Source organism: Aethina tumida, chromosome 6 (assembly GCF_024364675.1).
Source record: "Aethina tumida isolate Nest 87 chromosome 6, icAetTumi1.1, whole genome shotgun sequence".
NCBI lineage: Eukaryota > Metazoa > Arthropoda > Insecta > Coleoptera > Nitidulidae > Aethina > Aethina tumida.
The window spans coordinates 17,561,724-17,588,203 of NC_065440.1; the positions used below are offsets into that span (position 1 = coordinate 17,561,724).

Here is a 26,480-nt window from a genome sequence, read left to right on the forward strand (position 1 = left end):
AAACCATTTAAAAATTCAAAAATAAATAAATTTTAAATTAACAATGTTTATTATTGAATATTTCTTATATTTATACTATGAATATTTTAGTAATTATTAAATACAATAATTAAATTATTTATTTAATTTTTATTAATATATCATTATATTTTTTATTATTTATATGTTTTGAAAAGAAATATTTAATTTATATTTAATTAAACTAAATGTCAAATTTATTTTTTAATATATATTATTATCATATTTTTAATTAGGTATTTTTTAATAAAAATTTTTGGAACAGGAATTATTTACTTTAAATATTTCTTTGCAAATACTAAAATTTTAATTTTTTATTAAAATTTTATTATTTTTCTTTTTCGTTTATATTTAAATTAAAAAGTGTAAATTAAAAAAATAATTTGATATTTACTTTAATTAAGTATAAAAGTAAATATTTAATTTTTTATACTATGATACAATTTTTAAAAAATGAATTCATAATAATTATAAAAAAGCCCATTAAAAACCATTTAAAAATTCAAAAATAAATAAATTTTAAATTTACAATATTTATATTTAATTAAACTAAATGTCAAATTTATTTTTTATTATATATATTTTTTTTAAATTATTATTATCATATTTTTAATTTGGCATTTTTAATACAAATTTTAGGAACAGAAATTATTTACTTTAAATATTTCTTTGCAAATACTAAAATTTCAATAAAAATTTGATTTAATTATATATATATATATATATATATATATATATATATATATATATATATATATATATATATATATATATATATATATATATATATATACATATATATATTATATATAATAGAATTTTTATATTATACGTAAGAAATCTTCAATAATGAAATTTGTAAATATAAAATTTAAAAATATATATTTATTTTTGAATATTTAGTTAATTTTTAATAGATTTTTTTATATTCTTTATAAATTCAATTTTTAAAAATTGTCAGCATAAAAAATTAAAATATGTAATTTACTTTAACTATATTAATTTTTAATGTGTATTTTTTGGAATATTTATTAAAAGATTTTCAATTAGGTATTTTTAATAAAAATTTTAAAACGGAGACTTTTTCAATTTAAGTATTTGTATACAAATAAATAAAAAAGAAAAATAATAAAATTTTTATAAAAAATTAATAAATAGATATATAGCAAATAAATAAGATAAATAGCAAAAAATATGAATAATATTTTATTGTTGAATTTTTAGATAATTTTAGATATTTTTTATTTATTTTTTCAATTATATTACTAAAATTTATATATAAAATACAAATTTTGAGGTGGGAATTTATGGTGCATCCGCCAAATTTTTAAAACGGTCCATTCGTGTTTTGGTTTTGTTTTGTGGCCTCTTAAATGAAGACGTACAAAGAGAATTAATCTCAGTCCTCGTTATAACAGAGTAATAAATTTTAACTAAACAGAAATAATTCCAGAAATCGCAGTCAACTTAAAATGAAATACGACCTTTGTAGGATAAATAATTGTAACTAATTGATTTCGTTACTGAACTTCTCCATTTAATTAAACAAATTCTAGTTTGTGTGTATGGAAATAAAAATACACAATTTATCATTAAAACTTTATTGACGATAACAGTAAAATAAAAATATATAATAAACTTAACATTAGGTCAGACAATAGAGAAAAACCAAAAAGAAATAATACTAACAAAATCTTTCAATAAAAAGATTTTCAACAAACAAAAATAATTAAAAATATTGCACATAATATATATTGCACTTAAGTTTAGACATATCACTAGAATAAATATTGATTTTACAGCAAAAAGTTGTAAAATTATTGCATAAACCCCATCACATTGCCTCTACCAAAAAACAAAAAAAATTAACCCCAAAAATATGTCCAAAAAAATTAATTCAAGTGGCAAAAAACGCAAGCAAGAACACTTGTCCTAAAATACTTTGTGAGCAGTGAAAACATGTCCCGGAGTCGTTAAATAAAATTTCAGGCATTATTCACCACATTATCCACGTATCTCAAGTGTCCAATTTGCCTCCGTTCTTTCACATCGTGCTGCAGAATTGTTTTACTGCTTCATTAATTAATTATGGCAGTTTAATCAATAAAATACATAATTAAAAATGAATGAGCCATGTGTAAGTGACAATTTTTAGAGTTGTTCCGAATTACGCTAAAAGAGAGATATTACATCACATTTTGTCGACACAAAATGGAGTAAGACCTCCTTCCATAACATATACATTTTGGTGTTTTGTACAAGTGCAGAAATCCTTTATACATAATAATAGTAATAGTAATTAATAACAGTAAACCTTTGCACACCTCACTAGTTCTAAATTAAAGCCATCTAGGGCAAGTATCCTAAAGAATTCTCTAAGTTGTTGCTGTCCGTTTTGCCTTTGGCCATGTAGGGTGGCTCCAGCTCGAAGTACTTGGGCTTCTCCTTTTTCCTCCTCTCGCTGATGCTGGAACGTCCCGACTCGCTCTGGCTCTGGATGGTGTACAGGCCGTTCTTGGTGCTGTACATGTTGTTCTTGTTGCTGCTCCTCGTCGACTGGTACAAGGAGTTCTGCACCATCTTCTGGCTCAGCTGGTTGTAGGCCTTCAAGTCCCCCCTGTTGAGGCCAACTTTGTTTGGCTTACTGTACTTGGGGTGGGAGGTCATTTTGTTGTACGCGTTGTTCCGGTTATTGATGAGACTTTCCAGGTCGTAGTTCCTGGGGGACAAGTGGGTGATGTCGGTGGTCTGGCTCAGCTTGATGTCGGCGAAGAGGGCGGCGATCTCCGCCGACTTTTTAACCGACAGCGCCTCCGTACATTGGCCCGTTGTTATGGCCGTGGACTGGACGGTCCTTCCTGAAACGCAAAATATCAACTTACATCCATCCCCGAGTTGATTAGTCTAATTAAATTGGCTTAAACTTTACAATCGATACCTAAATATAGAGTTAAAATTGTAACAGTAGATCGGCACCGTCCTAATTGGTGTCGAAGGTTATCTAACGTCAGCTTGATTGATACTTTGTCGTGGCGCCGTCTCGGAATATAGGCCGTGGATGGCAACAACTCACCTCTGCTTCCGTATCTGTTGGAGCTGTAGCTCCTGATGCTCTCGTGATTCCTCAGGTCCAGCTGGCCGCACTCGCTCAACGATCTGGCGTACACCGATCTGTTGTGCAGGTTACGGATGTTGCCGTTGGTGATGGTGAACAGCTCGTAGTCCAGAGCCAGGTTGTCGGCGCTGATGGTTTTCTGGCCCATCGGCTCCTCGATGATCATCTGCTGGCGGCTTAAATGTCGATCCGAAGCTCGACCCCTGGACTTCAGCTTCTCGTAGTAGGTTTCGCTGGGGTTGGCCATGTACTCCAAGCTTTTGGTGCTCTTGGTGTTGGAGTTCTTCTTGCAGACCTTCCGGTGTTTGGGGCTGTTGCACACCATGTCGTTGGTGGGGATGAAGCCTCTTTGTTTCAGTTGTTCCAGGATGGTGGTGTTCTTGGTGAAGCTTTGGCAGTAGCACTTGTTGCTCTCTGCACAACTGTCGGTGTCGCAGCCGCAGAAGGATAAGGTCGTGTCCAAGGTGCAGTAGCACTTTTCCGCCTCGGTTTTGCAGGTGTTGCACCTCGAGGACTTTCTTGAAAAGTTTTTGTTCCCTGCAAAACAACAAGTAACATATTAAACCTAACACCAAAGAAGTTTCTGAGCCAATTACCTAGGGAACAGTAGCACTTGTCAGCAGATATGCAGGTGCACGTGTCTGAGTCATAAGAACACTCGGAGCAAGACACGTAACCGCTGCTGGAGTTCCTGTTTTGATTATTAATGTTCAAACTGTGGGATTTGCTCTTGTTCCTCCTGAGGGAGAAGAAGTCACTCTCCTCTGACGTGCTGGTCCTGTCCCTCCGGCTGCGACTTATGTCGCCCTGTTTCTTCCTGTAGCTTTGCTTTCTGGTCACCTGCGTCTCCTCCTTCGGTCTGAACTGCCTGGTGTCGTAGGACGAAGTGGAAATCGAACTTTCCGGAAGTTTACCGTCACCCGGGTTAGATATCACCAACTCCTTGTCGCCCTTGTTGGAGCTTTTATTGTTTTTAGCTAGTTTGGCACGGAAGCTCTTCTGGAAGATGTGCTTCAGCCTCTTGAACTTGTTTCCGACGATTATGTGATGGGACTTTTTGGTGTTGACGCTGCTGTTCCTTCTTAACAGTTTCTTCTTTTGTCTACGCATTATGGACTTGGATCTTTGATACAGCTCGTCCTTGGTTAGTGTTACTGAAAGTTTCAGCAAGAACTCCTTGTAAATTGGCTTGAGATCATTGAAGGACATGCCCTCGGGATCAATGATTACTCCCAGGATGTCGTCCATCGAATGAAGCCCTTCTTGAAGGCTTAGCTCGTGGAATATCTCCTTGAAACCGAGTGGGGAACCACCTGTTGCTTGATCGTTGTTCCTGAAACAATACTCCACAATTAACAACATAAAAAAACTACAGTTACGTTTTTATAAGACAGGCTCATAACATACTTTGGAAGGTCATTAAGTCGAGGAATGTTCTCCCAAATTAATTGCCGTAAAATTAATTAACAATCAGACTGGATGAAAAACATTTAATTACACTCAGACAACGTGATTCACTGATTGATTGATTACCTTGATATTTTAGATTTGTATCGGGTTAATCCTCCGGTGTTTAAGAAGCTTCCAGACCTGGGTATCGTAACTTTGGTTAAAATGTCCCCGGAATTCTCCTTTTTCCTCACGCTCTCCTCGTCGGGCTTCCGTACGGTTTGCACCTTCTTTAAGCCTTTAGTTGTACTCTCGCTCATTACCTGTTTGATTTCTTCCGTTATTTGTTTCTGTTCTCTGCTCATGTAGGTGCTGATTTTGTCTGGAAACGAAAGATTCGTGAGACGGGGACCAAAGGGTAACCAAAGGAGGCAAACCTGAAAATGTTTTGGGCTTAATTTCGGCTATTTCGTTGTACGTGTTGACGTTTTCGTTTTTGTCGTTGTCGGGCAAGTGTTTGATGGGCTCCTCGTAGGGCATTATAGCATCTAAGTCTTGAGCTTTTTGGATGGCTGGAGCTTTGGGTGCCCTCTTCGTCTTGGTGCTCTTTTTGGGTTGTTTGTTGTGCCCCATGAGCAAAGGCTGGGTGTCTGACGTCTGAAACACCTTCATCAACAAGTTGATCAACAAAATTAACTACATTACATACATTGAGGTTGTCACTTTCGCTGATGATGGAGGAGGTGGTGCTTCGTTTCTTCCTGGGAGGTCGCACTGGTATGTTGTTTTTGTCTTGGTAAGTGCTGGAAGCTATGGACATACAAGTTACCCCATTTTTGTTCCTCGGTTTCTTCTCCTTGGCCTTCATGTGGGCCACCAAAGACTTGTACAAAGTAGCAGCTATCACGATGGCGTCTTCCGAAGTCTGGCAAACGAATCTAAGGCAACACTGATTAGTTTAACGGCCTTTGGGACGATATTCCTAATTACCCATGACACTCCAGTTGTTTATGGACCCCAATCTTCCTCATCACGACGGCGAACAAAGGCGAATGCGAGTCCGAATTGATGTATTTCTTTTCGGCGTCGTCGAGGGCCGTGAACAACGACTGTTTGTCTATGTTGTCGGGATCCGTGATTAGGGGGAGGAAGGCGTATTTGTTGTTGTTTTCCTGGATCACGAACTTGACGGCCGACCAGACCGCTATCGTCGGGAATGAGTTCATCTGTTCCAAGTCGCCTGCAACAAGTCCCAAGGGTTGGTTAATAATTAGGGCAATTTGTGTCGGAAAGGAATGGGGTTCAACGAAACCAGTGCCTGTTTGAACTTGAAGGCACACAATTGATATTGACACACTAATAGAGGAATTATGTCAATGTTTTGATAAAATGGTTGGAGGTGCAACTGAACGTGTCATGCGGGTATATTTAATTGTTAATGTACACAATGTGAACGTGTTTGTCTTAATTTGAAGTAATTACTGCGTTACACAATTAACCTACAGAGTTATTTATTGTTTTTCTTAATGTTACATATTTATTGTTCCTTTTTTTTGATAAGCAAAATTAAATAAATTTTTTTCCAACATATTTACAGTTAAAAAAATTATATTTACTAATTTAGGACTTATGAAAACATATATATTTTTCTAATATATTGAAAAAACAGAATTCTAGAAATTAGAAAATAAATTATAGACTCCATTAGAAATAAAATTATTTTTTGTGGTCTTAGGACTTGTAGATTCTTTGTTAAAAATATTTTGGGACCTACAGGAACATAAATATTTTTTATAATATTATAAAACATTGGAATTCTAGAATCTAGAAATTAAAAAATGGACTTCGTTAGAAATATTATTATTTTTTATGACATTGGAGCTTCTGTATTCTTTCTAAATAATAATTTGGGACCTACAGGAACATAATTATTTTTATAAAATTATAAAACATTGGAATTCTATAATCTAGAAAATAAAAAATGGACTCCATTAGAAATATTATTTTTTATGACGTTAGAGCTTCTAGATTCTTTGTAAATAATATTTTGAGACCTATAGGAACATGATTATTTTTATAATATTATAAAACATTGGAATTCTAGAATCTAGAAAATAAAAAATGGACTCCATCCAAATTAGAAATTCTAGATTGTTTCTAAATTGTAGAATCTAGAAAATAGAATATGTGTTTCATTAGAAATTTTATTATTTTTGTGACCTTGAAGTTTCTAGATTATGTCCAAATAATATTTTGGAACCTACAATACAATATTTGTGGGGTATTAGAAAATATAAATTAAATTATGTATGTCATTACAATATATTCTTGTGGATCTTTGACATAATGTAAAATCGTTAAATTCTGAATTAATAAATAGTAATAATTAAATAATCTTCAAAATTATTCATCCAAATCAATTTAATATACGAAATAGTTCAGATTTGTTAAAATTTATTGAATAATTACAGATAACGTTCCGTTATTCTCGGAATGATCATAAATTATTTGTTCTGTGGCATACTTGAATATTTCTAGAATTAATGGACGAATATGTAAATTAATTAAACTCGTAAATTTTTTACCTTTTTCACCTTGATATTGAACTTTTAACCCCTGACTGGATATTTCCAGTCTGCCAGTGAGTGGTTTCTTATGTTTGGTGATTTTCTTGTACCCAAAATACAGTTCCCGAAGCGGGTTCTGCAGCCCAGACAAACTGGTCACCTTTTCCTGAAGCGGAATACTTCCCAAATAATCCACCGAAAAACTATGAACCCCTGAAACAATCAGCTCAGTAAAAGTTAAGACATAAAGACCGATTCGGTTACCTATTTCGTTAATTGGTATGCCATTGTCCTTCGCCACTTCAGTGAACATCTTCTCTATCTTGGCCTGGACGCTGTTCTTGGTGCTGCTCGAGTCCGACTCGAACATCGAGTCGATTTTTTGCTTGTACACGCTGTACACGCTTCCGGTGTCGTCCTGGTTCTCCATCAACCGGAAGCCTTGAGATCTGGAGCTGGTTTTGCTTGAGTTCCTGGACACCTTGGATACTGGCTTTGAGTTTGGGGGGCCCAATGACGGAACCATGGGATCTGTAATTAAGCTGTAGTGGTACGGTACTTCGAGTTAGGGCTGGGGCTTACCTAAGTTGCTGCCCAATGGTCCTAGGGGTGGAGGTCTGGGGATTATCACGTTCTCCATATTGCACATCACCATTTTTGGTATATTGGGGGTCATCTGGCAAACATTCTATTTCACAGTACTTTAGTCTAACAGGTTCCTTGGAACTACATCTGTAACATTAACACGTATTGTAAATAAATAAATAAATATTAAATAAATAGGTTACTAAATTAATATTCAATGAAAAATTATTCCTGTATATCTGGAACACCTACCAATAAAAACTGTACATTTGTGACATATGTTTTAAAAATTGTTTACTATGTTTAAGCCAGATGTTTTGAATAGCAACATTAATGCGTATCGTACGTTGAATTCGTTAAAAGTAGCTTCTACCGTTTGGAGATGGCCGACAATGTAAATTTATTATTTGATTCGGCCATTAATTATTTTATAATGGACCGGTATGATGGAAGGCTAATAAAATTTCGAGCAGTACCGTTGTCGCCACCAAATTAACATATTCATTATTAAAATCAATATGTGATTTATGAAATTAATTGCATTCAGATGCAACATTTAAATTTTAGTTACTGATACAATTTTATGGACCGTAATCTCTAATGTACCATATGGTTTAAGCTACTTAAAAAAGACGTACTGTTTTAATTGGAGATGAGGAATGTTCAATTCCTGCAAAAACTGAAATTAATAAATAAATCACTTTTCGGTATCCATGTCAGCAAAACAGTAAATAGTGATAAATCCGTTTGTAAAACATGATTCGAATTAATAAATTAGTTCCTTACTCCTAACTGATTTTCCACCTTGATGTAATGCGCCATTTTATTTGAATTTATGTGTTTTATGCATGCGAGCTCTCCTTATATCAATTAGGTTAATAAACTTTCCTGTTCCTTTTAAATTTATTGCTGCGTAGAAAATATTCTACTCGAAAACGTGTAATTACTTGTGCCTTCACGCTTCATATGTTTCAATACATGCACAAGGAATGAGTCTACAAAGATTTGCTCTGGAAATTGCTTTTACTAAGTTTGTCCATCTAAATTTAAACATTTTTTAATTGAAATCAAGGAAACAAAATAGTTTCTTCAGTTCTTATTAAAAGTACCTATTAGGCTGTGGGTAAAAATTAATTTCCTCAAGAATTCTGTATTAAAATTGAAATGAAATAATTATTTATATAGACTTATCATTGTTTTAAACTGGATTTTAGTTCAAACAACGTCGACAACAGTAAAGGAAATAATTTGGAAAAGTGGCAACCTCGCATCGCTTTGCTATCTTTGTCACACTTATGCTGTGATATTGTCCTTCATCGTCGCTCTCTCTCGCAGAAAGCGTTGTTGCCACATTTTTTGTTGCAATTTTGTAAATTTTTGATTTCATTACTGAAGTTTTTCTCCTAATAAGTTAGTTCTAACCCTTGTGTAGATACAGTACAAAATTTTATACCCCAAGAAAGATTGGATTTGTTTTTGGTTCGAAATAATTAATATTTGTATGTATACTAATTTATGTTTAAAAACATGGGCAGCAGTAAAGGAAAAGTCAGACAAGTTGTCACTCTAATGAGTTTCAGCTTCAAAAATCTTCTCACCTACTGACCAAGTCGTTTTAAAACTTTCTTTAGAGACTGGGATGTATAATTATTTATAGCTTTAGCCAGAAGTTCTGGTGTTGGACACGTCATGTGCTTCATGCAAAAATATTGACACTACCTAACAGTACACCGTTCTTAAATAGCCCGCAATTATTCTCATAATCATCAATAACGCCGGGGCCAATGAGAGAGAGAGGGTCTTCATTAGACACATGTTCTTATCGAGACCAGCGCAACAGATGTCCAGAATTTAACAATAAAATCAGTGTTAGGTAACGGGACGACGGTTAAATTCGTGCATTTTTATCCAATTGGTCGATTATTGCCGGCAATATCGGCACGGTGCAACAATAGGATGCTGCGAGGCTTAATTACGGAGTGGGTCATTTACATGTTTAAGGGTCATGTCGTGGGATTTAATTTGGTAATCGATTTTGCCGGCACCGTATTTACGTACGGGCGGTAATAATGGTTTCGGACGATGGTTTGCGTCATGTTCAACGGCATGTAATATCGGATAATAACGCATTTTAGTTGCCTTGTTAATTTGACTAGAAAATGTAACCATTGTTCATCGGTTTTGTAACTTTAAACATTCAAATTATTGTTTTCAATGTTTTCGTAAACATCCTCTTTGTGTCTCTTTATTTTTATGGGATTTATATCACAGCTAAGTATTACGTATTAGGAAATAAATGTGTGATGTGTGAAACAATTAAATAATAGTAATGGTGTATTTGTTTATGTTTAAATTGAAGCTGAAATGTTGGGCGCCAATTTAAAATTTAATTTAGTTTTTATATGCCAAATTTACAGATTAAACTATTTTTATATCCAATAATATTTGTTAAAAAGATTTTAGAAGAAAATGTTATGATATGCTTAAAAATAATCCAATAATGGGGTGTATTATTTATGTTTAAAGAGTCTCAACTAAAATGTTGGGCGCCAATTTAAAATTTAAATTTAGTTTTTATATGCCAAATTTACAGTTTAAACTATTTTTATATCCAATAATATCTGTTAAAAAAATTTCAGAAGAAAATGTTATGATGCGCCTAAGAATAATTCAATAATGGGGTGCATTTTTTAAGTTTAAGTAGTCAAAGCTTAAATGTTGGGCGCCAAATTTACAAATTAAATTAAGTTTTAGTACATTAAAACATAGACTACAATTAAAAAACTAAGCCTAACTAATGTAAAACTTTAAGCTTATGATAAAAGTAATAATATTCCTTCACATTAACAGCTAAGCTCCGATAAAACAATTAATTAATACGGGGAAACCAATCAATCACATAATTTACATGCCAGGCAAACTTTGTAAATAGCATGTAAACAGCTTTAATATCATTGTAAACAAACCGATATTAATTAAAATTTCAGTGGCGAATTTAATTTACAAATTTCAGTTGGCAGTTTCCTAACTAGACGTGCAGGCCTTGTTAAAATGAAATTTCATGTTGCATAAAATTTACAAGCTTACAATGTGGGCGTCAGAAATCAGTCATTAGTCCACGGGTTGCATTGTCGTCGTTTCGCTCTTTTATTCTCTAAATAAAAGGTTTTACACGCAAAATGGTTAATCAACGGTAAAGTCGAATAATGTCGGTGCGTTGTTGTGCTAGAAACTTTTTGTTTATATAACAACTAACGTGTTGGAAAATATTTTTAACAAAAACGACGTATCAATACATCTATGTTTATAATGGAAAGGAAAATATTCGTAAATAAAGCACCAATATTGTACAACACTAGTTTAAAGTGTTGTAACGACTTAGAAATTGTAAATAATCGATACTAAATTTTATATAACTTTGCCTAGTTTGTGCAGAAACAAAAAGCAGATGTCCTGTACAAACAGATTTTACTTTTTGCAGTGATTTCTTTGCTTTAAATGCACATAAGTGCTTTCGTTTTGTAATTATTAATATATGTAAATTGACAAATTAATCTGAAACAATAAACAGATGTCTACAGAACTCTTATTTTCTAATGGGATGCCTTCATTTACCAATATTCAATAACTAGTCTATTTTCTGTGATCTGTGATTGGAAATTTTAAATTTAATATACTAATATTTTTATAGTTATAACTGCATTTCTATTTACAATAAATATTTAATACTACTAATGATCATTAATTATTATCTTCGTTTATAGAAATAAAACAATTAAATTGTCAATAAAGTTATATTACTATTAGTAAATGTTTAATAAATTTGGAAAGTATCCAATAAATAAACAATTTTATTGATTTTCTAAAATTTTTATACGTTCACTACCATTTTCTGGAGAAAGGAGACTGTTTTACATTTCACCAAAACTGTAAATTGATTTAATATTACTGTAAATTTTTATTACATAGATTTAAGCAATATAAATTTTATATTAAAATCAATATTAGATTTATTGTTTAATATGATAATAATTGTGCAGTTATTTAGCAACATCCATTGAACTCAACATGAAAAGGTTGATTAACAATGGACACATTCAACATTAAGCACGACACACTGTTTAAAATTATAAATATGTTAATGTATCAATGACCAACCATAACCCACAGTAATGTGACATAAATTAAGAAACAATCAATTGTTTGAAACCTTTACAAATCACTTTAGAAAATATCTAATAAGTAACAAAACACTCAATTACGTAATTAATAAATTAAAAGGTGAAAATTATTAATAACTTATAAAAGCACTTAATTAAATAAAGTACAAGAGATTATTTAAGCCTTTTTTAAGTGGAAAAAAAACTGTGAAATCTCTTTCATATTTAATTGGCGTACGTGCATTTACCCATTAATTAACAAGTTGCAACACGTTAATTGTCTTTCGCAAATGTTTGAAAATAAAACTTATATAAAACTTTAGTTTTTGATGAAAGACTTACCTGAATTTGTAATGTGTACATATTTTACACCTGTAACAAAATTATTAATTAAAGCTACAACATGAAACTGCGCTTAGAATTAATATTATTTACTTTAATTAATCACAGAGACAGATTGCTTCACTAATGAGTTTAAGTCGGATTAGGACTGTGATATTTATTATTATTTTGCATTTTAAGCTTCCTCAATTAGTTACGTTATCGGATTGTTAACAAATGTCTTTTTATTCTTGAAATAAGACGAAATTTCACTTAATCCTTTGAATGTTATAGAAAATTAATTAATAGTTATACAACAAATCATTTCCTTTAGTCGTAGTTGTACTTTTCTTTAAGGAAGTTTGTGTTATTACAATTTTTTTACTACAAAATTAGTTATTTAATCCAATTTTAATTAGAATATTTATTGTTATCTTACTTTTTATATTTACTTCAATTATATTAAATTTTAAATTGATTTCTGTCGGTTTCACATGAAGGGACCTTCAATGATTTTTCTAATTTTATAAAATTGTAATATTTTATCTGAAATTTATCATTATTTATACAAAAACAAATAAAAAATAATTTTTTAGTATATTCCTTAACGGGAGTGTGTGTTAATTTTTTGGCCTCATATCCACAGTTTTAATTATTTAAAAACATTATTCAAATTAGTATTAAAAAGTAATTTATTTAAATATGTGAGGATTTAGATTTGTTGTATTAATATTAAATTATTTTTGGTTGGTTTCACACAAGGAGGAACTCAAGGATCTTTGTAATTTCATAAATTTTTATATACAGAATCATTCTAATAAATATGGCATCATTTTAATAAATATTTTCAGTAAAGTATGAAGGTCTTAACTAACGGAATTCAATTGAATAACATCGTAACTATGTTGCAAATCACTTAAAATTTACTGCAGATACAGCAATGGTGACAGTAATACATTTCCTATCCCGATATAAAAATGATACCCACAAGTTTTTCAGCAAAATATTCAACTAAACAGGTTCGTTAACTAACGTACACGTTCTATAGCAAATCAATCGTTAAAATGGCGCTAGACAGGTTTCAATTAAATGGAAGTTACGGTGCACCAGTTAGTTTAATATGTCGAAGAACGAAAACGCCATAAAATCAAACGGCGAACGGTTTTAAAAAAGGATCTGGGAAAAGTATCCCGGTCTATTATATCGGTCCGTCTAATCGATCGATATAAATAACCACAGTTTAAATGGCCGTAATATAAATTTTGTGTTATGTTAATGGAATATTGTGTGTGTGGGGGGAAGGAGGGATGTTCCAGGAAGAACGGGATTAATGCGAGAGGATCATATCGGCACGTTGAAGAGGCGAGAAATGCGATTCACTCAAAAACTGACACATTCCAGTCTCTGCAGATGAAAACGAATAAATTGCATGCGACAATAAAAAAGTATTAATCTGTCACAAATCTACGGCAGCAGCAGTCGCCGTCGTCGTCGGGGGCAAAATAGAAAATTCCTCGTCAATTGAACTCGGCACGTTACAGTGGAAATCAGCCGTCCATATTTGGCAACTGAACTGTTCTATGTCATTGCCACGCCAGATGAAAGCAATTATATCATTCGGATTTCTAGGGAAATTTAACGGCACCGGCTTCGTTGTCTCGTTGGGAATACGTACCGATGTCTAACAACAGTTTTTCCACCGATTTAATCGCCCCGCTTGATTGGAAATTAACAATTCAATTTGTCTTTTTTAGTTTAGACGACTGACATTTCACGATTCGTTACAAATTAATTGTTAATTAGGTGATTTTTGTTTTGTTGGGAGTAATTATTAAATAATTACTCAATCCGTTACAATATTATTTAACTAGATTTTGCTTAATGAAGATTACAGAATACCAGACCATCATTAGGATAATACAAATATCAATAAAAAATATGTCAGTAACTGTTCTTCACTGATTACAATACGTGTACAAAAATGTGTGTCAGCAACATAAAAAAGTTATTGTATCAATGAAATGGAAGAATGCAAAAATCTATTAGGCACAAGTGGTCGTACGATTTTTCCTTTTTAAGCAACTTATAATTGCACTGAAATATATATTAACTGTTTTAAATTGCTCAACGAAAGTTTCACTGGAATCTGGTCTTCAACAAAGTCTTCAAAGATCAACAATTTTTCACACTTTCCTCCAATAATACTGTTTTTAAAAAATTAAAAGACGCAGTTGGGTATTTTAGTAAAGGAAGACTGTCCGTCCAATTAGGAAGACAGGTTGATCAGTAGGATTCACAAAATTTGATATATTTCCAAAATTTCAAGATATACATTCAGATGTAAAAGATTCATAAGATATACAAGACATATAAGATTTTTTGTATTTTTATTTTAATAAATAGAATAATAATTCAAAAGTTTTAAAAAATACATTTATTTATTTCTACACTTTGACAATGTCACTAACTAATATCAGAATATTTCCATAAAATGTTCAACAAATAATTAACTGATATTTATGAGATTTGGAAGGTTCAGAAGATTTACACTGTTTACAAAATTTACAGAATATCTAAGTATCATAATATAAATAATATTCAAAATTTATAAGATATACATTTACAACATTTTTGAGAGTTTGTAAATTTATAAAATTCACAAGATATACAAGATTCAAATTATTTATTAGATGAAGATCTATAAAGTTTATGAGTTTTACTGTTTTTAATAGATACCTAAGAATTATAAAGTATAAAAAATTGCTATATTTACGTGATCTACTGTATATACGAGATATACAAGAAATAAAGATGATATACAAGGTAAACAAGATATATAAAATATGTACCCTTAATTTTGTTTTTTTTTTCTAATTAGAATAATTTTCAAAAATTTATAATATGTATATATTACAAGACATAGTTGGGTATTTCAGTAAAAGAAGAGTGACTCTTACTGTTCGTCCAGTTAAGAAGACAGATTGATCAGTAAGATTTACAAAATTTGATATATTTTCAAAATTTCAAGATATACATTCAGATATAAAAGATACATAAGATATACAAGATATATAAGATTTTTAAATATTGTATTATTTTAGTAAATAGAATAATAATTCAAAAGTTTTAAAAAATAGATTTATTTATTTCTTCACTTTGACAATGTTATTAACTAATATCAGAATATTTACATAAAATGTTTAACAAATAATTAACTGATATTTACGAGATTTACAATGTTTTCAAAATTTACAGAATATGTAAGTGTTATAATATAAATAATACTGAAAATTTATAAGAGATACATTTATAAAATATTTGGGAGTTTGTAAATTTATAAAATCCAAGATATTCAAGATACAAATTATTTATTAAATGAAGATCTATAAAGTTAATGAGTTTTACTGTTTTTACAGAATTTACAAGTTTTACTAGATACCCAAAAATTATAAAGTAGTTGCTACATTTATGTGATCTACTATATACACAAGATATATAAGATACACAAGATATACAAGATATAAAAGATATACAAAATATACAAGATATACAAGGTACACAAGATATATAAAATATGTACAATTTTCCTCTAGGCTTCTAAATATTGTTTTTTTTTCTAATTAATTGGAATCTGGTCTTCAACAAAATCTTCAAAGATTAATAATTGTCCACACTTTCCTCCAATAATACAGTTTTAAAAAATTCAAAAGCCACAGTTGGGTCTTTCAAAAAAAGTAAGAAAGTGACTTTTACTGTTCGTTTTGCATTTCCTCCGCAATAAATCCGGACGGAGAAGAGAAAGACGTAACTGAACTCGTCCAGTTAGGAAGACAGGTCAGTGCAGTCGACTAGTTTTAACAAATCGCCATGTTCACAAGCGAAAATCGGCAGCTGATTTCTTAAGAACGTAACGGTTTCGATGCGTGCATTTAGCAGTAAATAAAACACGGCGGATTAGGTTGGTTGCATTAATATTAAAATGGATTTGTTGCATATGTATGGCGATTTTTTTCACTTAAATCTGAGGCAGCACCGCATGCAGAAAATGATCGTAAATCTTTTAATATTAATTGTGATTTTCAGTGTTGTTTGGTGTAATTGTTTTAAATGCACCTTACGGGTTTTTATCAAATAGTAAAATACATATTAATCTCCTTTCTGTTAACTGTATTTGAATTAAATTGATGTATTAAATGAATCAGGTTAGTTTATGTATTATTTATTTATTTTTAGATTTATTTATGTGGAATTCATAAAATGTTAATTATTATTATTAATAAAAATATGACTAATCTCGTAATTCTTATGAGTGATGTAAATAAATGTTGTAAATCTTGTAAATTTGAACATCTTATTTTTTTAATTATAAGAAATATAAACAATATACAAGATCTATAAGCTGTACAAGATAGATATAAAACATACACAAAATGTACAAAATATGGAAGGTACAAGATATACAAGATTTACAAGAATTTCAAGTTTCTAATGTTCAAAATTTGGATAAAAAACAAGACGTATGAGATATATAAGCTGTATAAGATATACAACATATACAAGATGTATAAATTTATACAATTTTTCACTAAGCTTCAAATATTGTGTGTATACAAGATGTACAAAATATGCAAGATAAACAAGGTATACAAGATATACAAGATATACAATATACACAATGTAATATACGATATTTAGAGGACTTTTGAAAATTTACTCAATTTACAATTAAAAATATTGCCAAGTTATAAAAACATATTTTTCCCTTCGCTTTAATAATGTCGTTAACTGATATAAGATCTCCATAGAATGTTGGACAAATTATTTATCGATATTCTATAATTGTCTTAATATATTAAATTGTAATTTGAAAATGACGTTATAAAATATAAATTCTATTGCATATTAAATAAATTTCTAAATTAATTAACCCTGTTCAACTCAGAGATACGTAAACATGTCTAGTTATTATGGTTTGAATTAAATGTCGATATAACAGTTTATTCATCTTTTATCTAAAGCCGTTTCATGTTTCCCCATTAATTGATTTACGACCTCGTTAATTAATATCAGTTATTAATACTGATACAAGTAAATAATTTATTTTAAAACCCATTAACATTTAAATTTTCCCATAAAACCGGCGTTTTGTTTACGTCGCGTACAACGACGTACTTAACAAGGAACACGTCGAGAATCCGGCGTCCGTTCTATGTGAGTCAGTGGCACGGACGACGAAATTCAGCCGTCTTCCCACACGTAAAACGTATTTTTTTTTTTTTTTTTTTCGAGCAAAATTAAAAGAACTGTTAGATCGGTCGGTCGGGTAAGGCCGCAACAATCGGAATATTCGACACCGGGGCTAACCGTATGGCGTTTGTACCGTTCAACAACTTTTTTTCGGATTAGGTAATGGACGTGTACAGTAAGGCCGTCGTGGATGTGGCCGATGAATTGGTGGTTCGATTCGGGCGTTGATCATATTATGGAATGTGCATATGGGCAACGTGTTTTCCATCGTGCATGGCATCGATTCAATGGGAAAATACGTTCGTCTTTAGTGTTTAATGGACTCTCCGATGTTAATTACATGCCTTTGGAGTGTTCACGTTCAAACATTTTTGATATATATAATGATGCAATTATTTGTTATTGTTTTATATCACATATTTTTACCAATTTTGTTGTGTATCTGCGGCAGATATACCATATTGTGTTCGTGTAATAATCCTTAATAATTTTATGTTATTTCTCGTATTTCCCATCGTTATTATTCGAATAATGATATTATAAAGTACATCTTATGTACACATAAAATATAATATAACATTTACAAAAATAGCAGGATGTAGACTTTGTAATAGGCATACAATTCATCTACTCATAAAGAGTAAATTTATTTACTTTTTACAAGATTTACCCAAATTGTTATATTTATTTATATACATATAGACCTATAAGATTTACAAGATGTCCAAAATTTATAAAATTTGTGGGGTTTACTAGTCACAAGATATACAATACATACAAAATAAACAAGATATACAAGATATGCATGATATACAAGATCTCTAATATCCTAAAGTTAATAATTAATTAATTAAAAGAAAAATTAGAAGGTTTGAATGGTTTTTAAATTCAACAGGATTTCCAAAAATCATAAGATATACAAAGTTTACAAGATTTGCCCAATTTGTTATATTTATTTATTTATATACATATAGACCTATAAGATTTGCAAGATGTACAAAATTTATATAATTTGTGGGATTTACTAGTCACAAGATATACAACACATACAAAATAAACAAGATATACAAGATATGCATGATATACAAGATCTCTAATATCCAAAAGTTAATAATTAATTAATTAAAAGAAAAATTAGAAGGTTTGAATGGTTTTTAAATTCAACAGGATTTCTAAAAATCATAAGATATACAAAGTTTACAAGATTTACCCAATTTGTTATATTTATTTATTTATATACATATAGACCTATAAGATTTGCAAGATGTACAAAATTTATATAATTTGTGGGATTTACTATTCACAAGATATACAACACATACAAAATAAACAAGATATACAAGATATGCATGATATACAAGATCTCTAATATCCAAAAGTTAATAATTAATTAATTAAAAGAAAAATTAGAAGGTTTGAATGGTTTTTAAATTCAACAGGATTTCTAAAAATCATAAGATATACAAAGTTTACAAGATTTACCAATTTATTATATTTATTTATATACATATAGACCTGTAAGATTTACAAGATGTCCAAAATTTATAAAATTTGTGAAATTTACATGATATATGATACGTACAAGATAAACAAGATATACAAGATATGCATGATATACGGGATCTTTAATATTCAAAAGTTTTACCAGATCTTCAAGACAAATTTTACAATATTTATAAAACTTTTGATTTAGTTTTACTAGATTTACTAAATTTACAAAACTAACAAAACTATCAATATTTAACATATGTTGTTTTACACTTGCCATCACACGAAACCATTCGTCAATCCTTAATTCCGTTTTATAAACAACCACAAGGATTTAGTCAAGCATTCCACCGATTATCAAACATCGTATTTTTACTTATTGTTGAACCTCCCCAGCGAAAAATCCAAATCGTGATTTAATACTAATTCACTTAATACAAACAAAACATTCGCAGAGACATGTATCATAATCGTGCACCGTTAATCTCTTTCGTGGCTAATGGTACATAATGATGTCTGCTTAATATGATTTATTTATGCTTACATCCAATGCTCCATTATCAAACTTGCCGCAATAACTTTCGTGCACGTAGCGGCTCTTGATTTCCCCGACATAAATCCCTGTTGTGTTCATAATTATCTGGTGTTTATCAAAAACTTAGTAAATGTGATGACAACTCCATTATCTTCGGAGGATTGTTGTATTATGTTGGTTATTAATAATTTTAATTAATACGTGAGAAGTGCTTCAGAGGGAAAGGTTACGTTACATGAAAATCCTGTAAATGATGTTCATCGTGTAAATATTTATTAATTTCAAATAATTTTATTATTTATATATTTAATATTTACACGATATATTAGATATACAAGATATAGAAGATATACATGATATAGACAAGATATTCAAGATATATATTCAACATATACAAGATGTGCATGATTTACAAAGTTTGCAAGATATACAAGATATACAAGATACACAAGATATACAAGATGTTACTTTTTATTTAATAATTTTAACTTTTCAGAAATATTAAATAAAAGATGTATTAAGTGTAAACACAGTGTTTTAATCTAATATCCACTTTTATGGTAATTTTTAATGCTTGTTTCAACATCCATAACTATAGATCATAATTACAACATTATAATTCATCTGATTCATACATAATCTAATTTGAATTGAACGCATATAATCTAAACATTTTTATATTCAATGCCGACATTTAAATAAATAATTTTCACCATTAATAAATAACATTTCCGTCCTAATTATTCCTGTGCGCCTCATTTAATCCGTTGTTGGTGCGATTTTACACGGAAAATCGTCACAGAAATACAACAAAGTCGCACAAAATTTTGGAATTTGTTATAAACGTTATTTTGATATCGCATATTCAATTCGTTTTGTGTACTTTCTATTGCTATAATAAAACGTCGACTTCCTTAATTAATGACCATTTTATTCGTGTAGGATTTAAAGGCACGCCATCATTTTTAATTATAATTGTAATGATTATCTTGTATTTACATTTTCCTGTGCACATATTAATTAAACACATCCAATGTCGCACAGAGGCAGATTTTGATCTGGGCAAGGCTGAGTTTGGAAATCATTTTTCCTGTTTTCGTCTATGTGTGATTATTAATTTCGATGTTTTTTTATTTAATTGTTGACGAATTCACGGTTAATTATCGACTTAATGTCGGACTTCCTTTGTTGCGAATTTTTTTTGGATCGAATTTGTCGAAATAATTGTCTTAAGATAAGGCTTAAATTAACACGCCCGTTGATTAAACTTTTACACCGGCTTTTCCCATAATTAGTGGAATAGAAATAACAAACGGTCGGTTTTCAACAAATTTAATGCAATTTCACTTTCGGCCGAAACAAAAAATTATACTAATTGGAGTTTGATGTAAATTTAAATTTGCATTCCGATTGAATTGTATATAAATTTCGAATATCTTAATTGGAAAAAAATGTGTTTGTGTACAAATTAATCGTCGGCATAGTTTTACAAATATTTACATATGTAAAGTATGTGTGTGCGACTTATAAAAAAAAGATAAATGATTTTAATGGCAAAGCAATGCGGTCAAACACATTTAAAAATACTCGTGAATATTGATTACATTTAATTTTTTAAACTAAGATCGTAAAATGCGTGAGTATTAGAAATTCTAATTCTAATTTTGAATGTTTTAAACGTTATTCGTCTTAGGCTATCACTGATTTTATGACATTAGGTCTGTGTTTTACTATTGACAGTTGGTCAGCAAATACATATTTATACATAATATTTTAGGACACTAGCAATTTAAATAAATACCGGTTAACTAAGACAAAATAAAATAAAAATAATTAATTTAAATGATGAAGAGTGATTTAAAAAATTTACAATCAAATATAAATATTAAAATTAATATTAATTAAATATTTGTAATGTATGGAATCAAATAAATTTTATTCTTGTTAAAAAATTAAATATTATAAATTTCTGTATTATTCAAGAATTCCCTCATTGTTCCGTAATTATTGCCCCCAAACGTAATTTTGATGTCGTGACGCATCCAGTAATAAATTCTCTTTATTCTCATATCCGTTCTGTTCTACATAACTCGGTGCGCCGTTCCCTTCACATTTGTTTACGGATCTCGGACGGACCAACAAAACTGCTTAAACCGAAGATAAGTGATCTCGAGGACTCCGCGATTCCGTTAAGCACTTTCAGAAAAATATTCCAACTTGTTGTTATGACATCTGATTTACAAGTAAACGACTTGTAGTGGCCATTTAAACAATAATAACATGCTGATAACCTTTTTCTAATAAACCGGGACACTCGACTATTATTATTGAAAACTAATTAGCAAAGAACAATGTTTAGTTTTAAATGCAAATTGTAATAATTAACGAGTCAATTCGAAAACCGTAATTCGCATCCAATTTGTCGGAATGATTTCTTTGTCTCTTCGAAAATATCGCCTCATCCTCCGCACATAAATACTGAAATACCGAAATTTTAATTAAATTCTTAATCAAGTCGCCGAGTAATAATCCCTTAGCTGTAAATTTTATTAAATTCAATTACGTTCAAGTCAGCCACAATAGTTATTTGTTTGTCGCTGATAAAAAAAACTAATTAATTGACGCTTTATAATCTGGAAATTTTCGAGTGGGATAACAGTAATCGAACATGTGCATAATTTCGTGTTTACGGTGTTTCGATATGCACGCATAACTGTTTTTGAAAAATTATTGTTTCAAATAATTAAATTGGCAGCTTTACAATTCGTAATTAATGTGTCAATTCCTAAAGAAATTTGTTGATGGTGTGTGCATAAATGACTACATCATAAATTATGAAGTGAACATTTATGACTCATTAAGTTTGTCCAATAAAAATTCTTTTCTTAATAAAGGTATTATTAACATTATTAATTTAATAATTTTTTTCTTTTCTTTATATTTATCTTTAATATTTTCAAGATTAACGACTTTTACAAGATATACAAGATGCACAAAATGTTCAAATATATCTTGCATACCATATACCTTGTATATATTGTATATCTTGTGATAGATAACAAGATATTCAAATATATCTTGTATATTTTCTATATATTGTATATTTTGTGTATATTGAAAATATTGTATATCTTGTAAATCTTGGACATCTTGAAAATCTTCTAGATCTTATAAATCTTATAGATTTAATAATAAATTTAAATAATTTTAGTTTAGTATATATAGTATATAGATCTTGTAAATCTTGAAGATTTTAATAATTATAATTTTACTAATATTAATTATTTTATAATTATGGTTTGACAGTGTATTTATCTTTAAAATGTTCAAACTTTACGATTTTTACAAGATATACAAGATTCACAAAATATACAAGAATATTTTGTAAGTCTCATACATCTTGCATATATTTTATATCTTTTTTATCTTGTATATCTCATATATCCTGTAAATCTTGTATATCTTGTAAAAGTTGCAGATCTTATAAATTTATGAATACATTTAAATGATTTTAATTTTAATAATATTAATTATTTTTTATATTTTTATAATTATGGTTTGACTATCAACAATATTTAACATTATTAATAAAATAATTGTTTTTCTTTTTTTATATATTTATATTTAAAATTTTAAAACTTTACGATTTTTATAAGATATACAAAATTCACAAAATATTCAAGTATATCTTGTAAATCTTGAAGATTTAATAAAAATTTTAATAATTATAATTTTACTAATATTAATTATTTTATAATTATGGTTTGACTGTGTAATTATCTTTAAAATTTTCAAACTTTACGATTTTTACAAGATATATAAGATTCACAAAATATACAAGAATATCTTGTAAGTCTCATATATCTTGTATATATTGTATATCTTTTTTATCTTGTATATCTCATATATCCTGTAAATCTTGTATATCTTGTAAAACTTGCAGATCTTATAAATTTAATAATACATTTAAATGATTTTACTTTTAATAATATTAATTATTTTTCATATTTTTATAATTATGGTTGGACTATCAACAATATTTAACATTATTAATAAAATAATTGTTTTTATTTTTTATATATTTATATTTAAAATTTTTAAAATAAAAAGATATACCAAATTCAGAAAATATTTAAGTATATCTTGTAATATATATCTCATGTAAATCTTGAATATCTTGAAAATCTTGAAAATCTTGTAGATCTAGTATATCTTGGAGATCTTTCAGATCTTGAATTTTTAATAATAAATTTAAATACTTTTAACTTTAATAATATTAATTATTTTTTTTTATTTTTTATAATTATGGTTTGGCTATCAACAATATTTTTCTATAATTATATTAAAGAATTGAAGCACACATAAAAAAAAACAAGTAACAAAACAGAAAAGAAACTTATCCTAAAAAGTTTAGCAAGTAAAACCTATAATTTTCAAACAAAACCAATAAACAACATAGTAACGTGAACACCTTCATGCACCATAATAATCCCTGTCAGCCTTAACAATTGATCTGACAGCGAAAAACCTCAAGTTTGATTTACCAAACCACGACGACCACAAAGACTTGAAACGGTGCAATTTCACATTTCGCATTCTTTTTTCTTTTTCTCTCGACAACCAATAAGACCATAACACTTCAGTCGTCTTAAGCAACAGTGACATCACAAGTTAAAAACAAAGGATTCATAAGGAACGAGCGAATTAATTAATTATATCTCTCACACTTTTACTTTTTGTCGACACCAAACACCATTTCACTTTCGGCCATCCCAATTAATCTGGGAAAATGTTACGATTTGTGCGTTAATTAATCTTAACAGGCGATTTATTATTGATCGAAACAACAACGGTATTGGACGCGAGTTTGTATAAGTTGTATTTATATTCACGTTTCATCTTAATCGGGCAACATTAATAAAATGAACACGACAATCTGTTACACATAATTGAATAAATTTGTTGCGGAGACGTTGTCATTCGTTTTGCAAACGTCTTTTAATGCTTAACAGTTATCTGATATGATGGTACAACGTCAACAGCTCCGAAGAATCAATTTATTACTTAATAAAGTGAATGTTTAAATCATGTAAATATTATAATGGATTTTTTATTTTATTACCTTTGAAGTAGGTTAAAAATTAATTTATTTTATATAGAATATTATAAAAACTTTAACATTCTGTGAATAAAATTGGAAATTATATATAAATAATGTTTATTTAATTATTTTTTTTAATTTTTAATTAATATTAATCATAAGAATTAGGAAAAATAATTAACATCTATAAAATAAAAATAAAATTGTTACAAAAAACAATTAATTAAATTCAATAACTTTTTAGAAGACGTAAAAAATTATCAGTACTTACAAAAAAAATGGCCAAGTAATCTGAAACACAAAGCTATGTTAAGCATTTGTACAAAAAATAGTATGGAATTTTCAAGAGAAAATACCATAAATTATGGTATATTATTATGCTTATAATAATATGTTAAATTTTTTTCTATTTTTGTCTGTCGCATTTTACATTTATCGGTATTCAAATCAATACTTTCCATATTTCCAATATCAGAAATAAGGAAAGTAACACAAAGAGATAATACTTAATATAAATTTTCTAAAAATTAAATATGAGGAAAATAATTTAATCAGTTTTTAAATAAATAAAAACATAAGTAAATAATGACACAAATTTTCTTTCTTACAGTACCAAATTTTTATAAATAATTATTATTATTAATTCGTTCATATAGTTATTAAACATATTTTTCTTAATTAATTATTCTATTTAATAAATTTTTTCTGACAAATTTTATATTTATCTATATTTTCAAATAAATACTTCTCATATTTAATAATAATAGTTGAGGACAGAAATAAGGAAACTAAAAAAAGGAAATATTGAAACTACTATTTATTTTTAATTCTTCTTTCTATATTCATTTTTGTATATGAACATTCATTTTTACATACTTTATCTAAAATCTAAAAAGAATTAAGGTAAAATCTCATTATAATTCAATTTAAATAATTCTTTGTACATTTCCCATCACAAAAATTTTAAAATATGTCATTGAAATTTTCTATTTATCAATATTCTTTTTATGAATACTTGACATATTCCTGGAACCTATTTAAACAAACCACTGAAAATGTAAATCTAAATCAACAACTATGAATTTTAAAGTGATTATTGTAACCTGCCTGGTTATATTCTGTGGAGGTAAGACTAAAATTTATTAATTAAAAATATAATATATATCACCATATATTGTTTTTATAGAATATGTCTATGGTACCAGTACCAAGAGGACCAATCATAAAATAGACACTAGAGAAGTCGTCTTTCCTGACTGTGTGGTATTATGTGTACCTGTCCCTTGTCCCTCTTCCAACCATAATGAATCGACCTCAACAACTGGTAAAAATTGTACATATTGATCTACATACTATTAAAATTAATTTATTTATCGCAATTCAGGTAGGACCACTGAAAGTGGAGTGTCAAGCACCAGTGGTAGGGTAACAAACAATTAATAATATTTTTATTTAACTGTATCATTTCAGAAGCCCCTCAAGGAAGAAAGTTTACAACTTACCATCTTAAAACTGAACACTTCAAAGAGTTGTCGAAAAAATACGACGACCACCATAAAACACGTGCCAATTTGTCGCCACCCTGTATAAGAATATGTGGATGTGACGTAGGAGAATGTCGTCCGAATATTGGCCCTTTTTAAATGGATTGTTTGATGAATTAAAAATATGAGCATCGAGAATTATGTTCCTTATTTTTGTACCCAGACTAACTGAGTCGATTAAATTACTATTTAGTATTAACAAATTAAATCGTGGCAGTCAAAATTATCTAATTCTTTTTTCTTACAGTACAGAATAATCAATTCATGTAGTTAATATTGAAACTATTTATTTTTAATTTTACTTTCTATATTTATTTTGTATTTTTTTCTTCAATTTTTTTATAAAAAAAGAAAAGAAAAAAAATATGTACTATTTTTCCTAATTTTTACAATTAATAATTTTACATTAA

At 29.1% G+C, this 26,480-nt stretch overlaps 3 protein-coding genes across 4 annotated transcripts in view; 2 read left to right on the forward strand and 1 right to left on the reverse strand.

Moving 5' to 3' along the window:
- The window catches only part of LOC109597923 (uncharacterized), a 59,303-nt gene that overhangs the window by 30,478 nt on the left and 2,345 nt on the right, over positions 1-26,480 (forward strand). The gene's annotated exons all lie outside the window — the stretch shown is intronic.
- On the reverse strand, positions 1,595-24,338 carry LOC109597889 (uncharacterized). Its single transcript, XM_049968384.1, has 12 exons — positions 23,970-24,338; positions 12,177-12,206; positions 7,672-7,821; positions 7,354-7,620; positions 7,108-7,302; positions 5,513-5,762; positions 5,232-5,460; positions 4,960-5,179; positions 4,667-4,904; positions 3,730-4,466; positions 3,092-3,670; positions 1,595-2,876 (listed from the first exon to the last, which is right to left on the reverse strand). The coding sequence occupies exons 3-12, from the start codon at positions 7,763-7,765 to the stop codon at positions 2,368-2,370; spliced, it is 3,318 nt and encodes a 1,105-aa protein (XP_049824341.1). The 5' UTR covers positions 7,766-7,821; positions 12,177-12,206; positions 23,970-24,338; the 3' UTR covers positions 1,595-2,367.
- On the forward strand, positions 21,925-26,255 carry LOC109597922 (uncharacterized). Of its 2 annotated transcripts, none has more exons than XM_049968391.1 (5): positions 21,925-22,319; positions 25,617-25,652; positions 25,713-25,850; positions 25,911-25,946; positions 25,997-26,255. In XM_049968391.1, exons 1-5 carry the CDS (start codon positions 22,199-22,201, stop codon positions 26,167-26,169), a joined length of 504 nt encoding a protein of 167 aa, XP_049824348.1. In that variant the 5' UTR covers positions 21,925-22,198; the 3' UTR covers positions 26,170-26,255. The 2 variants fall into 2 exon arrangements, with proteins under 2 accessions (XP_049824348.1, XP_049824349.1); XM_049968392.1 differs by having other exon boundaries at positions 26,000-26,255.